Source organism: Bombus huntii, chromosome 15 (assembly GCF_024542735.1).
Source record: "Bombus huntii isolate Logan2020A chromosome 15, iyBomHunt1.1, whole genome shotgun sequence".
Taxonomy (NCBI): Eukaryota; Metazoa; Arthropoda; class Insecta; order Hymenoptera; family Apidae; genus Bombus; species Bombus huntii.
Window position 1 is genome coordinate 8524856 of NC_066252.1, and position 14565 is coordinate 8539420.

The 14565-nt window shown below is 32.5% G+C and overlaps 2 protein-coding genes across 3 annotated transcripts; one reads left to right on the forward strand and one right to left on the reverse strand.

The window, feature by feature from the left end:
* The first annotated feature begins 108 nt into the window (after positions 1-108).
* On the forward strand, positions 109-11444 carry LOC126874031 (protein strawberry notch). The gene is made up of 18 exons (XM_050635594.1): positions 109-964; positions 1755-1836; positions 1895-2002; positions 2100-2327; positions 2624-2746; positions 2892-3032; positions 3119-3486; positions 3590-3842; positions 3966-4291; positions 4361-4641; positions 4719-5083; positions 5350-5418; positions 5496-5784; positions 5893-6276; positions 6961-7527; positions 7613-7926; positions 8018-8149; positions 8232-11444. Exons 1-17 carry the CDS (start codon positions 962-964, stop codon positions 8122-8124), a joined length of 4008 nt encoding a protein of 1335 aa, XP_050491551.1. The 5' UTR covers positions 109-961; the 3' UTR covers positions 8125-8149; positions 8232-11444.
* Positions 11416-13539, reverse strand: LOC126874062 (Golgi SNAP receptor complex member 1). 2 transcript variants are annotated; one of them, XM_050635683.1, is made up of 5 exons: positions 13374-13539; positions 12541-12716; positions 12295-12476; positions 12141-12197; positions 11416-12021 (listed from the first exon to the last, which is right to left on the reverse strand). In XM_050635683.1, the coding sequence occupies exons 1-5, from the start codon at positions 13405-13407 to the stop codon at positions 11784-11786; spliced, it is 687 nt and encodes a 228-aa protein (XP_050491640.1). In that variant the 5' UTR covers positions 13408-13539; the 3' UTR covers positions 11416-11783. The 2 variants fall into 2 exon arrangements, with proteins under 2 accessions (XP_050491640.1, XP_050491638.1); XM_050635681.1 differs by having other exon boundaries at positions 12141-12209.
* Between the last annotated feature and the right edge of the window lie 1026 nt (positions 13540-14565).

Genomic DNA, 14565 nt, shown 5'->3' on the forward strand with positions numbered 1-14565 from the left:
ATAATTAAAAACATATTAAATATTTGATAGTTTATAAAATATCAAATATTTTTATTTTTAATTTTATTTTCTTTCTTAAGAATCAACATAAAGTGTTTATTATGTTATGTATTTATGTTATGTGATATTGTATGTCCACTTTTAACATTTTTGAGAAATACAGTCTTAAAAATTCAGTGATGTTTTATAACTAAATAAATACTTTTTGCATTGTATTTATTTTTACCGATACTATTATAGAATTAGTTCCAAATTGTACATTGATTCTTTTTAAGAACATAAAATGACAAAGCCAAATTATGGTTTTTGAAAATATCAATATATACACTAAATACAATAAACAAAAATGTTATTTTTCTATAAAGTAGATATAAATGTGATTTTTATGTAGCGTACGGAAACAGTCAAGGAATATTGAAATGTATAAAAAAAATATGTGTATAGTAAGCTACAGATATGGTGTTTTGAAAGAGCGGTGATTTTTTGATTAACGCGCTCCTAAGAATATTCTCTTAAATCGTTACAATTTGGCAACGCCGCGTGGTTATATTCCGCAAGCAGCCATAGCCAGCGCGTGTGTTTTTGTATTTGCATCGCGGTGCACCGTGGGCCGGGCGAAAGCCAAGATGGCGGCAGCCGTGTTTGGCAAACGCGTTTCAACTGTATGATCGGTGTAGACCGCATAAATGGCACGATCTAAGCGCACAGTAAGTTCTAACACTGTGATTTCCTAGTTCGCACAATTCACCGGCCAACTGAACGTCGCTGAGTGATGTCCATTTAACGAGACACGAAACACGAAATATTCTTTACGAGGAAAAAAGTGTCTCGTGCACCCTGTCACAAGTCAGCATCTTCGATTGCACACGGCGAAGATAATTATTCACAAGGTGTTCGGTCAAGATATCCCAGTTATCTTGACTCTTCAGTAACCGCCAAGATTATAAAAGGATTTTTTGACATGGTGAGTTTTTGTTTATGATTCGTTTCACTGGTACTGAGAAGGCGCGCTTCTTTCGTCCAATACTAATACGTATTTCTTTGTGCATCCCATCTATTGGCACGACTAACCTATTAGACGCGGTTACCGTGTATCGCGTATATACACAGTCCCTCTTATTGTAATTTTAAATGACTCACCGACACTAGCCTCCCTCTCCCTATTCCGTATCCCTCCCGCTTTTTCCTCGAGTTAAACAAGTTCACGATCGCTTTCCTTGTTCTTTTCCTTTTCTTATTTTTTTCAATTAAATACGAATTGTAGTATTGTACGAGCCATTCAAAAAATACATCGATTAACTCGAAAATTAAAAGCTAAGGGAAAGCGATAATATAATGAGTATTGGTTTTTTAAATATACATACTTTGGAATTTATTGTTATTTATGTCATTCTTTTGTGATGAATGAATTTACGGATGTAGATAATAATATTGATAAAGAAATTGAAAAATTTACAAAAAGGGAAGTTGATAAAGCCCATACATGATAGCAGTTTTTATGTTTCTAGTTAGACTTAATTTATCCTTATATTTATGGATAAAAAGTTAGTTATTACATAATGTTATGAAACTATAAAATGTGAGTTGCAGATTAAAAATGCACTGAAATTTATGCTTGATCCATTGTTTTCTTATAAATTTAAAAATATCAATAATGACTGTAATAATTTAAACATTGACTTTATTATTAGATTAATGATAAATTAATATGTAATAATATGTGCTGTTAAAACATTGAACAAATCTTTTGTCAGTCAACTAAAAGGGATAAGGACGCAATGAATGAAGATAGCAGCAGTGACGAGGATGAAGATCCCGATAACATGGGTGTGCCTGGTAAATATTTCATTTTTAAATATAAAAAAAGCATTTAATGCATAATAATTCTCATTAGGTGGTGGAAAAGATCTTGCCACTGCTACTGGGATTGCGAATATTAAGGATGAAAAACCTGTAGATGTCCCATCTAATGCAATGGCTAAAGGACAAGGAGGTTTAAATAGTAAGTAGAGTTTTAATAGAAAAATATGATAGAAAAATATGCAATGAATTCAAAAAGAATTTTATTTATATTTTTTGAAATTATATTTCTTTAACAGTGTTAAATCAGAAATTCGGTAATAAAATTCCTGGTGGATTGGTGACTAAGACAGCAGCACCAGGTTATGAAATGGTACGTGTAGGAGGATCACAGGGTACACCACCTGGTTTTGTTAATACAAATCAGTTAGGTCAATTAGGTCAGTTAGCTGCTGCTGGTGGTCCATATTTTCCACCAGGACTAGCAACTCTTGCAGGTTTCAACCCTGCAGCTTTCTTTCCACCAAGTGAGTACAGCATATTTTTTATTTATTCCTAATATTCTATAACATAAAATAATTCATTCCTGTCTGTATTATAAAAATTAAATGTATGTACAAGTCATTTATGCACATACATTATTGCTTTTGTATCAAGAGTATATTTGTATAATAAATTTATACCCATATTGTTGCATTTTATTGTAACATTGTAACTTAAGCGTAATTAACTATTGTATTATCTGTAATTATTTTAAACAGTGTTATAAATTATAATACTGGATGAGTAATTGAGTAGTTTTACATATGTTATCGTTCCCTAGGCATGGATATGAGCTTAATGAGTGGTTTTATGGGTATGCCTGGAATGAACATGGGTGTTAATCCTCTTGTTCAATTGTTAAACCAAAATGGTTTACATCCAAATTGGCCAGGTGGGCTGTCAGGTATTCTTCATATTTGTAATATCCTAAAATCATTTTAATAATTAAAATATTGTTGAAACACATAATTATGTCCATAATATTATTAATTGAAATCATTTAACATAATAATTCTAATCTCACAATACAGTAATTTAAAACATTGTAGGCAAAGCTGTGTCTCAGCTATGGATGAATGCTGGAGATCCTGCAAAAATGAATATGCAACCTACCATACCGGAAGAAGAGGAGGTGGATGATGAAGATATGGGTGTTGCAGAAACATATGCCGACTATATGCCTACTAAACGTATGTTATTTAACTTCATTTTGAAAATACATTACATTGATATTTATTTATTAGATAACATACCTCTTAATTAATACAATCCATAGTTAAACTCGGACGGAAGCATCCAGATCCTGTTGTGGAAACTGCATCGTTATCTAGCGTCGAGCCAACGGACGTCTGGTACAAGCTTTCGATACCAGAAGAAACAATGCGAACTGGAGCTTTATCTGCGCTGCAACTTGAATCAATAACGTATGCGTCTCAGCAACATGAACATCTCTTACCAGATGGTACACGCGCTGGTTTTCTTATCGGCGATGGTGCAGGAGTTGGTAAAGGACGAACTATAGCCGGAATTATATTCGAAAATTACTTGAAAGGAAGGAAACGTGCTATTTGGGTATCTGTCTCGAACGATCTCAAATATGATGCAGAGCGCGATTTAAATGATATTGGCGCGTCAAAAATTGAGGTACTTATTCTTTAAATTGGAGATATCAATCATTTATTATTTTAATTTTGTTGATATAAAAGTCGACGTAAAATTTGAATGGAAATATAAATTGTATTCTTAGGTTCATGCATTAAACAAATTCAAGTATGCAAAGATCTCGTCAGCGGTAAATGGTAACGTAAAGAAAGGAGTAATATTCAGTACATATTCAGCTTTAATTGGAGAATCTTCGCAAAGCGGTGGAAAATACAAAAGTCGATTGAAACAGCTTTTACAGTGGTGTGGTGAAGATTTCGATGGGTTGATTATATTTGATGAGTGTCATCGGGCGAAGAATTTATGTCCTACGGGAAGTTCAAAACCTACTAAAACTGGTACGTATATTAGACACATTATTTGTATTATAAACTTATACATATAACATGCTTGCTATTATGTTTCATATAATGCAACTGTGTTTTGTGATATAATTTATTGCAATTTCCAATGTATTCCAGGTTTGACAGTCCTAGAGTTGCAAAACAAGCTTCCTAAAGCTAGAGTAGTGTATGCCAGTGCCACAGGCGCTTCCGAGCCCCGTAATATGGCCTACATGGTTCGATTAGGTATGTGGGGCGAAGGAACACCATTCCCCGAATTCAATGATTTTATCACCGCCGTGGAGAAGCGCGGAGTCGGTGCAATGGAGATCGTAGCGATGGACATGAAGTTGCGAGGCATGTACATCGCCCGACAACTCAGTTTTCATGGAGTAGCCTTTAAAATAGAGGAAGTACCGTTATCCAAAGAGTTTACCGAGGTCTATGATCATTCAGTTCAACTTGTGAGTATTAAAACAGAAGATCTAATTAATTGACGGTTAATAATTTATTAATTAATAAATTTTGTATAGTGGGTTGAAGCAATGCAGAGGTTTCAAGAAGCAGCAGAATTGTTGGACGCCGAGAATCGTATGAAGAAAACTATGTGGGGACAGTTCTGGTCGTCACATCAACGCTTCTTCAAATATCTATGTATCGCTGCTAAAGTGAAACATGCTGTGGCAGTTGCACGTGAAGCCGTAAAGTGTGGAAAATGTGTAGTTATAGGTCTACAATCTACCGGTGAGGCACGCACGTTAGAACAATTGGAACGCGACGATGGTGAATTAAGCGATTTCGTTTCCACTGCAAAGTAAATACATCATTCAGTTTTATTAATATGTAAATACAAAAAGACTGTTTATTTCTACATGAATGTGTTTATTTTAGAGGAGTACTTCAAACGTTAGTCGAGAAACATTTTCCAGCATCAGACCGTAATCACATACACCGAGTTCTTGGTATTGAACCATCGAAAATGCAGAGATTAGACGATCTCGATGATATTGATGGAGCTAGCGGTTCTGCGGGTGGAAGTAAAAGAAAACCAATACGACAGGCAGCTCAACGAGCCTCGAAGAGAGTTCGTACATTCCCATCGGATGACGATTTTACCGATGACGAGAGGAATGGTGGACATAGCTCTGGTTCGGAATATAAACAGAGTGGCAGCGAGAGCGAAGACGATCATAGGACTGACGAAGAAAGTAATATCACTTCTGATTCTTCTTTCAATTATAGCGAATCAGACTCTGGTAGGTTTCACATATTATTTGACTAGTATCGTTAGATCATAAGCAACTGATTTAAATTAAATTTAATATTATTTAATTGTGAAATATAAATAAAGCATACATTTTAATTTTAAAAATGAATAGTAATTTATACAATATAAATTAAAATTGAAAGCTTAATTTTATTTTATTCAAACTATTGTGTGTTACTTATGACCTAAAGGTACTAATTAAGGGTTAAAATCGTTTAATCAAAATGTTCTGCTAATTTCTTACTTATATTACAGATTCAGGCGATGGAAGGCGAAGGAAGAAAGGCGCCAAGAAACAAAAAAAACCAGTGAAGAAACGAGCTGGTATATATTTCGTATTCTCAGAAATATTACCGTGATTAAGAACAAATGTAGTGGTAATACATTGATAAATTATACAGGACCCATAGCTGCTGGAGCGACGCGCAATCGTGCGCCATCGAGAGACGCCGTGGAACGTGCTTACACCATGAAGAAGGAATTACTATCACAGGTTGAAGACTTAGGCGAACGACTACCACCAAATACTTTGGATCAACTAATTGACGAGTTTGGTGGGCCGGAAAATGTCGCCGAAATGACTGGTAGGAAAGGACGAGTTGTTCAGACAGAAGATGGTACCATTCAGTACGAATCCAGATCTGAAGTGGATGTTCCATTAGAAACGCTTAATCTAACTGAAAAACAGAGGTACATAATAAGTTTATCTTTAATATACATGTAAAAAAAGTCTACTTTCTATCTCTATTTTCTATCTAAAAGTCTACTTTAAATCTGAATGGTTCAATGTCGTAATAGGTTTATGGATGGCGAGAAAACAGTGGCCATTATCTCAGAAGCAGCCAGCAGTGGTATATCATTACAAAGTGATAGGCGAGCAAGGAATCAGATGCGACGAGTGCATATTACTCTCGAATTACCATGGAGCGCAGACAGAGCGATACAGCAATTCGGACGAACGCATCGTTCTAATCAAGTGAATGCTCCGGAATACATATTCCTTATCTCGGATTTAGCCGGTGAACGACGATTTGCATCCATCGTTGCGAAGCGTCTGGAAAGTCTTGGAGCTCTTACGCACGGTGATCGAAGAGCTACAGAAACCAGAGATCTCTCGCAATTCAATATTGATAATAAATACGGACGTGCAGCACTTGAAGCGACAATGAGAACTATTATGAAGTTTGTATACTTCTTATAATTTAACCTTCTACTGTCGAGGTGGAGTCTCAGATTGAAGTCTTCCATTTTGTTTATAACTAAATGTTTATATTTCGTCTACCTTTCGATAGTACAACGATATATGCATTACGTAAATAAATTTACATAGTTTGTTTATCTTATTAAATGGTAACTGATATATGTGCAATGGAGTCCATTAAAGGGGGAAAAATTGAGAGAAATCCGTAAACTGCGTAATTACCTTAAGATTCTTTTACGATATAGGATATCTACAAATATAAAGTGAAAAATCTATAAGGACTGATATTGCACCTTTGCATCGTTACAAAATCAATCAGCCAGTAAATAGGATTGCGAGATATTGTCTGTAATAATTTCTGATGAAATCGGCTGGCAGACCATCTCTGGTCTGGATGATGGCGGATCTATTGTGTTATGTATATTAGGAAAATGTGTACTAGAGATAAATCAATAAGAAAGACTGCCAGTAATGTTCTTTATTTATATATAAATTAAATATAAAGTTCAGGAGTATTATAGACTCCACCTCGAACTTTATATACTAAATATGGTACTTCGGTAGTAGAGGCTTAATAATATATCTTATATATTCCTATACACTTTTTGAAATGTCTAATATGGTTTACTAAATTAAATTAATTCTCTTATAAATGAAATTACTAGATACGAGCCTCCGCTTGTACCACCACCACAAGATTATCACGGAGATTTCTTCAAAGATGTGGCTGATGCATTAGTGGGTGTTGGTTTAATTTGCAATAGTGAGAGCACACCTGGTGTACTCACGTTGGACAAAGATTATAACAACATGTCAAAATTCTTAAATCGTATTCTCGGTATGCCGGTTGACCTGCAAAATCGGCTATTTAAATATTTCACCGACACTCTAAACGCAATTGTCACGCAAGCAAAAAAGACCGGTCGTTTCGACATGGGTATTCTCGATCTTGGTACATCTGGAGAAAATGTAAAAAGGGTTAAGCTATACCGTTTCTTACGGAAACACGCTACTGGAAAGGCACCAACCGAGCTTCACGTTGTTCATGTTGAACGTGGAATGAATTGGGGAGAGGCAATGGACAAATGTTCCGAATTGACGGGATCCAAAGAGGGCTTCTATTTAAGTCACCAGATCCGTAATGGAAAGCAAACAGCTATTCTTGCTGTTATAGTAGATACCGGAAAGAAAAAATCTGAGAGTAAAAAAGATCAGCTGTATATGGTTTATAGGTAGAGTGTCTCTTTCGTAATAAACATAAGATAATGATTAATAATTTAAAATTGATCATATTGTGATTCATGTTTTTGTTTAAAGACCCAATACAGGATTGCAATTACGACAAGAAACTCTAGGTGAATTAGAGAAAAAATATAAGAAGGTATCATCAGACGAAGCAGAACCACATTGGTCACAACAATATGAAGCGTCTGTAGATACATGTTCACATGCTTACTGGCGCGGCAATTGTAAAAACGCGACTCTTGGTATGGATTGCGAGGTTGGACTCCGAAGACGTTCCTATAACGTATTATCAGGTTCGGTGTTGAGCGTTTGGAGTCGAGTTGAAAGCATTCTTGCAACACGTTCTGCTCATAACTCTAAAATGCAAGTAGTACGCTTACGAACTGGTAAGTTTTATGAAAAGTTTAAATATAATTCTATAAAACTATTGCACATGTTATAGAAACTGTTAAAAGTTTTGTTTATTTTTTCTTGTAGATGAAGGCTTAAAAATAGTCGGTACTCTTATTCCAAAGTCCTGTATGGAAATATTGCGTCAAGAATTATCATCAGATGCTGAGAATACCGAAGAACTTACATTTTGAACAATTCGTTAATTCGCTTTTATAGGTAAGTAACTGACATAACAAACAAAGCGAGCTTTATTTGTTGGAAAGGAATAGCGAGTTCGTAATTTTGATGTGTTATCAAGAACAGGACCAAAAGAAGCGATTAATGTGAATATAACATGGACAAATCCCTCTTCCTAAGTCTTGCGATAAAATTCAGTAAAGAAGAGGGTGCACCTGCGAATGCACGACAAAGATATGAATTAATTAAGTCATTTAATAAGGATATATCAGGTAGATACGAAAGCCTGACTTGGTAATGACAAGTGAAACGAACATGTGGAACGAACATTTACAACCTGCGAATTGTATGAGATCCAAACTTATCTTTTTGTTAGGCTTTGACGTCGCTATGTTAAACGTTTTAATGAAGTATGTTTTGCTCGCCCGTTGTATCTCCTCGATTATACATAAAACATTACTATATAGCTAGAATATTTTCTTTCTTTTTTTGTAATTTTAGTCATAAATTGCGCTCGCGTTTAATTGGGCGTTAGTGGGAATGAATTTTTTTTTATTTTTCATTTATCTTCTTTTCACATCGCTGAGTAAAAAAAAATATTAAATCCATAATTTTGTAATGCAATTATAGTTGCATACGAAGTACATTCGCCATTTATTTTATATGTCAAAGAAAAATATAATTGTTTTGTAAAAGGCATCGCTGCATATAGAACAACTTTAGTTTTGTTCTTTTTTCTCTCTCTTTCTCTTTCGATCGCATTACGCTGTAGAAGAATTTTAATCAATACAATAGTTTTATGTTGCATCTACCACAAAGAATTATATCGAATGTGGAGAGAAGCTAGAATCTTATGTGGAAACGTAAAATTAAACCATAGCGATGCATACGACTTAAGGAACCGTATTTTACGCTAATCATATCTTGAAGAACAAATTTAAACATTCAGTGAGAATCGATTATGTAAAATCTTAGTGATAGGTAAAGGTTTACTTACTTGCATATATATTGTGACTGATTAATGGAACGGAAGTAAGTAAAACCCGGAAGAAAAGATATAAAAAATATTAGTACTATATCAGAAAAGAAGTGCAACAAGCAATCGATTCTCGTTGGAATATACACAGATGTATACGCAACTGTTCCAGTTCTTTTCTTTAATTGTTAAATTGATCGGATAGTTAATTAATGACCATTGCTACTGCTACCATTAATATTATTACACTACTGCTACTATTATTAGTACTAGTATCCCACTGCTACTATTACTATAGGGAATAGAGGGACGAGGTAATAAATGAGAATTCTTCTATCTCGTAAATTTTATGTTAAAACTAACATTTATTACTTATGAAGTAAGTGCCAAGGTAGTGTAATTGTTCGTTTTTATAAAAATTCGCCTTTCGTACTATATTTAACAAAATAAATTTTTTTATTTTTTATTATATTAGACACAGTGATATAGTAATATCAGTTACAATAATAGATGCATAATTTAAAAAGTTGCGCTTGGGAAACAATGTATAACCTCGTCTCCCAATAATTCTCCATTTATAAGTAGTCAACATTAAAACAAAAGTTAGATTCAAACGATACGTACGGCAGTATATTTATATTCAAAAATCATAAAGTAGTCATGCGATTCGCATGTATATTGAGTAGATGTCTGTTGTTTATTTGTACGCCTGGACGAGTTTTGATAGCTAAGTAAGATGGATCTCACAATCTATCATCTATGACAGAAAACAGTAATAAAACAAGAAAAATAGAAGATCCAATTTAAAAAAGAATGGTAAATAGGGTATCTTGGAAAAATCGATAGAATTAATTTTAAGTAGAATCTCCATTAGAAAAATAAAAAAAGCAAAAAAAAAAAGAAGAACTACAAGGATATGCGAATTAGCGTTTACGTGTTTAGACGCTATGAAGCGAGAAGTTGTCTTGTGAATATTTTCTTGTCTTCGTAACTATTCTTACTACAAAGAATCGTTCTGATGTAATCCATGAGAAAAAAATAACACTACTACGTTTCTACGGATTCACTACATATTGCATTTATAAACAAGAATAAAAAAATGGAAAGAAGAAAAGAAAGAATATAAAAAAATACACATTTATATAACGTAGATAAGAAAGTACTCTTATTACGTTGTATTATTTTCCATGATATTAGTAGGATACAAGATACCTAATAAATTATTTATTAATGTACATTAAAGAGATAATTCGTTCGTTGTGTTTATTTTTCTCAACATTTGTGTAATTACTTTTACGTGAGGAATATTCATTTCATACAAAGCTGCAACATTTATATTGATATATTATATATATTCGTTCTTTTATAAACGTGGAGATTCTTAATTAAAACTATCGGAGACGAAACTATCAGCTAACAAACAAAAAAGGAAAAATTGAAAGTGATTTGTGATTATAATAAAACATTTTCAAAGTGTAAATATATATATTAAAGGATATAAAGCAGTTTTAGGTAATACGTGTACCTTATATTCGATATTTTTACAATTCTTGCTTGAGTTCCTATTACAAACAAGGTGTAATTTATAAATGTGGTATCTAGTATACGTGGAAACCAGGCACTGCACTCGCCGAAAGTAACGTGATTCCTTTCGTAACGTGCTGTGTTTTGTGAACTCGAATGAGAGATTCTAATGATGCTATACATATATACATATATATATGTACGTGCGTGTGTATATATACATGTATAAATGTTTTCTGTGTAAGTAAAATTAATACTTCTTAGTAAAAAATGAAGAAGAAAAAGTGTGATGTTAACGAAAATCGATCTTTCGAATGATAATCCCGAAACTACACACTTATTAATTACAATATTTGCATTAATGTTATTTTCCTCCATTGTTATATAATTTCTTAAGTAGTAATCATCGTGCATCTTTGTCTCCATTGCTTTGAAACATATATGTTGTACCGCGAGAAAGCATCCGAGAATACATTGATTCATAGGCGTATGAAATACAATGGATTTCCATAAGAAAGAAATATGTAAATTGTTTCCTCTTGCAAGCACAGACTCAGTACTTGCATCGAATTATACCAATAGTAAATAAAAAGTCTTATATAAATATCAGTCTACTGCACTGCGAATAGTAAATCATGGTTTTGTTTTTTTTAACAACAGAACAGTAGCAAAATTTTGAAGGTTTGGTTTTTTATACATGCATGGTATTTTACAGTCGTTACTCAAAGGCATAAAGCAAAGATGTGTCCAAAATAACACTTGTATAGTCGTGTATATAGGAAATTGAAACAAAAAATACAAACGATTCTGTAAATACATGAAATCTTCACCATTTGTTTTAATGTTTATTAAATTAACACATTGATCGTGGACTTAATCTTTTTACATAGTATTACCCACGACTTATGTTACGTATAAAAAAACTGTACAACAGTTCAACATTTTCTTCTTTCTTTTCTTTTACTTTCTTAACTCGCAAGAACGAAAAAACATTCATTCGACCATTCAGAGTTCACTTACGCATGTTCACATCACGCACAATCACGCATTCTTCAATTTCAGTTCTCTATCCGTTTATATATCGTAAATACATCACCAAATACCTCATCTACATATATGCATTCCCATTGATGTATCACTAACGGGTGGAAGTACTTTGGTATTGGATATTATTTAGTGAAAAGCATAGAGCAGCATGAGAAACGTGCAAAATCCGATAATAAGGCCGACTATAAGTGAATCGCGTCTTTTACGTAAATTTATCCTTTGTACTAGACTATTTACTGCTGGAAATCGATTTGAAATGTCATTTAGCCTGGTCTGTATACGTTTGAACGTTTGCCTTTGAGTCATGAGATGATCTCGCGTTTCCATTGCTATGCTTATTTGATCATTAAGCAAATGATCAGAACTGAAAAAAAATTATCTGATTTTATATTGGCAAAAAAATGTAACAAACAGGGCACTTTATACTATGTATAACTCAGCATAAATCAAAATAAAACGAACAGTATAGCAAACAATACTTACTTGTGAATGTGTTGATTTTCTTTCATATACATTTCCCGACGATTTAGTCCAGTTACACTTTTGTAGTTACTGTTCCATAGAAGATTTATAAACTCTTAATCAAATATTTAAAAGGAAATATAATTTAAAGTAATAAAGTAATAGGTATACGTACTCGATTTCTTTACGGACACTACCTAATAAATCTTCTCTATCTCTTCTTGCATCAAAATTATTTCTAATTTTGTTGAATTCCAATTTATAATCTTTCAATATGTCTTTGTGGCGTTGCATTGTATGCAACATTGCAGCACCGTTTGGTTGTAATTTGCTCATTCTCTCATTTATAGAAAACAACTGTAACAAACAAAAACTATTTAATTTAAATTTTTGAAATGTAATATTGATATTTTAAACGTACCTTAGCCAATAATGCTTCTATTTCAGAGGCCATATTATCAAAGACATGTTCTTCATCTAAAAGAGGTTCTTCATCTCCATTAACAAGCTTGGATCCACTATTGACACCAAGCTTACTGAATGCTACCAGTTTTGCATCAATCTCATTTTCCAGGTGTCTTGCTTGCCTTCTAAGATCTAAAATTAAATATGAAGTTAATAAAAATACAGATTTTAGTAAATTATACATTAATATTAATAAAAATATATAAATAATTAATAGGTAAAGCATTATATTTAAATATAAATTATATATATATGTCGTAGTTAATTTAAAAAACAAACTTTTTTGGTAAAAGTATTAGTAGAAATTAATTTATATATCATCCGTTAAAAAAGATGAGTAACTAGTTTTCACGGTAAGGTTAAGAATAGTAACAACAAAATTTGTACGCGAATTATCATAGAATTATTTATTATAAAGTAATTTTATTTCATGAACCCACCATGTAAAATCAATTATTATCTTATAATCATACGTATAAATAATGAGATCTTTTAAATTGAACTTTTTATGTTTCAAGTGAGCTTTGATGTAATAAAAGTGAAATATTTGTAATATAATTTCTGGAAGCAAAAATGTTTCACTTCTATTAGATTTGAGTAAGATTGTATAAAATAATATCATTTTTCTTTGTTAGATGCAACGAAGAAAATGAAATTAATAGCAGAATGACATATGTCAAAACAAGCCGTTATATTACTTGTTGCAAGGCTTTTTGGAATACAAGAAGCCATGACAAGACCGTAAAAAAATAAAGAACGAGAGCAATATTTTCATCAGATGAACTCTACCTTCCCAATCGACAGCATCTAATGCGTTAGCCATTTGTTGTTCGCAAATTACGAACACGGTACTTTCTTTACTATGATATATGAATCGCTGCTGCTACACACGACATAACATAATCCCACGGAACAGATGATGGCAGTAGATACTTATACATAGCGCTCTAAATTCTAACTATGTATATATACGTGGCGGAAAATTCGAATCACTTCTAATATGATTCGATACTTAAAACTTTTATAAGTCTTGATAAATATTAAATTTTTAGTTTTGATGAATCTTTCAGATTTTTTAATTTTCGATAAGTCTTGAAAATATTGTATCTTCAATATCATGTATATTTATTATTGTACTCAGTACCAGTATCTTCAATATTTTATGTATACAATCTTTTATATTATATTCTAATTTATATATTTATATAATAAATTTTATATAAAATATTGCATATGCATCAAGCTTTCGAAAGATTCTAAGGCTTCCAAAACTTTTCAAGCTCTTTCGAGGCTTTTCAAAACTTACCGAAACTTTAGAAACTTGAAATTTTTAAAAACTTTCAAGAATTTTAAGTATTAGATCATGTTTGAGGCAACTCAGATTTTCATAGCACCGAAAAGCTTCGAATTTGAGACTCATCTCCATATGTATTTATATATAGATATGTTTAGTCACATTTACATAAAAAACGAAATATGTTAGATGAATGACAACAAGTATATAAACCTTAATATATCTATAATAAATCACACAGTTGAGATTTTCATGAAAATTGTTCGTACACGATATAACATAGTTTTATATCAACATTACACTTGTGCAATTGCAGTTAGGTAAAAGTAGTAGTGAGTAAACCGGTTTTCGGCGGGATCTCGATAGTTACGATGCTACTACCTATGCCATACTATCCTGATATTATTGTCTAGGAGCAAGAGCTAGGAGTGAGATGATAATAATTCGAAATCCTTCGATATTATACAATTCGATTTGAACTCTCAAATAAATAATGATTTCATATGGGAATCTTATACAGTGAACAATCGCGTACAAGATTTATATACAAATTATACATAAATATAAAAAATATAAAATATAAAATTTAATAGAAGAGAACGATAGAAAATTTCATTCGCTATAACCCCCTTTTCTATTAGAGAAATTCCAAATGAATTTTAACGTTGACAGTAAGTATGTACTATG

What these genes read in the sequence shown, in the direction of transcription:
- LOC126874062 (XM_050635681.1), bottom strand. Translation starts at nt 13,407, where the DNA reads ATGGCTAACGCATTAGATGCTGTCGATTGGGAAG. An exon ending in AGATGCTGTCGATTGGGAAG is followed by an intron (nt 12,717 to 13,373) that starts GTAGAGTTCATC and finishes ATTTAATTTTAG; the next exon opens with ATCTTAGAAGGCAAGCAAGA. An exon ending in TAGAAGCATTATTGGCTAAG is followed by an intron (nt 12,477 to 12,540) that starts GTACGTTTAAAA and finishes TGTTTGTTACAG; the next exon opens with TTGTTTTCTATAAATGAGAG.
- LOC126874031 (XM_050635594.1), top strand. An exon ending in ATGATCATTCAGTTCAACTT is followed by an intron (nt 4,292 to 4,360) that starts GTGAGTATTAAA and finishes AATTTTGTATAG; the next exon opens with TGGGTTGAAGCAATGCAGAG. An exon ending in AATCTAACTGAAAAACAGAG is followed by an intron (nt 5,785 to 5,892) that starts GTACATAATAAG and finishes ATGTCGTAATAG; the next exon opens with GTTTATGGATGGCGAGAAAA.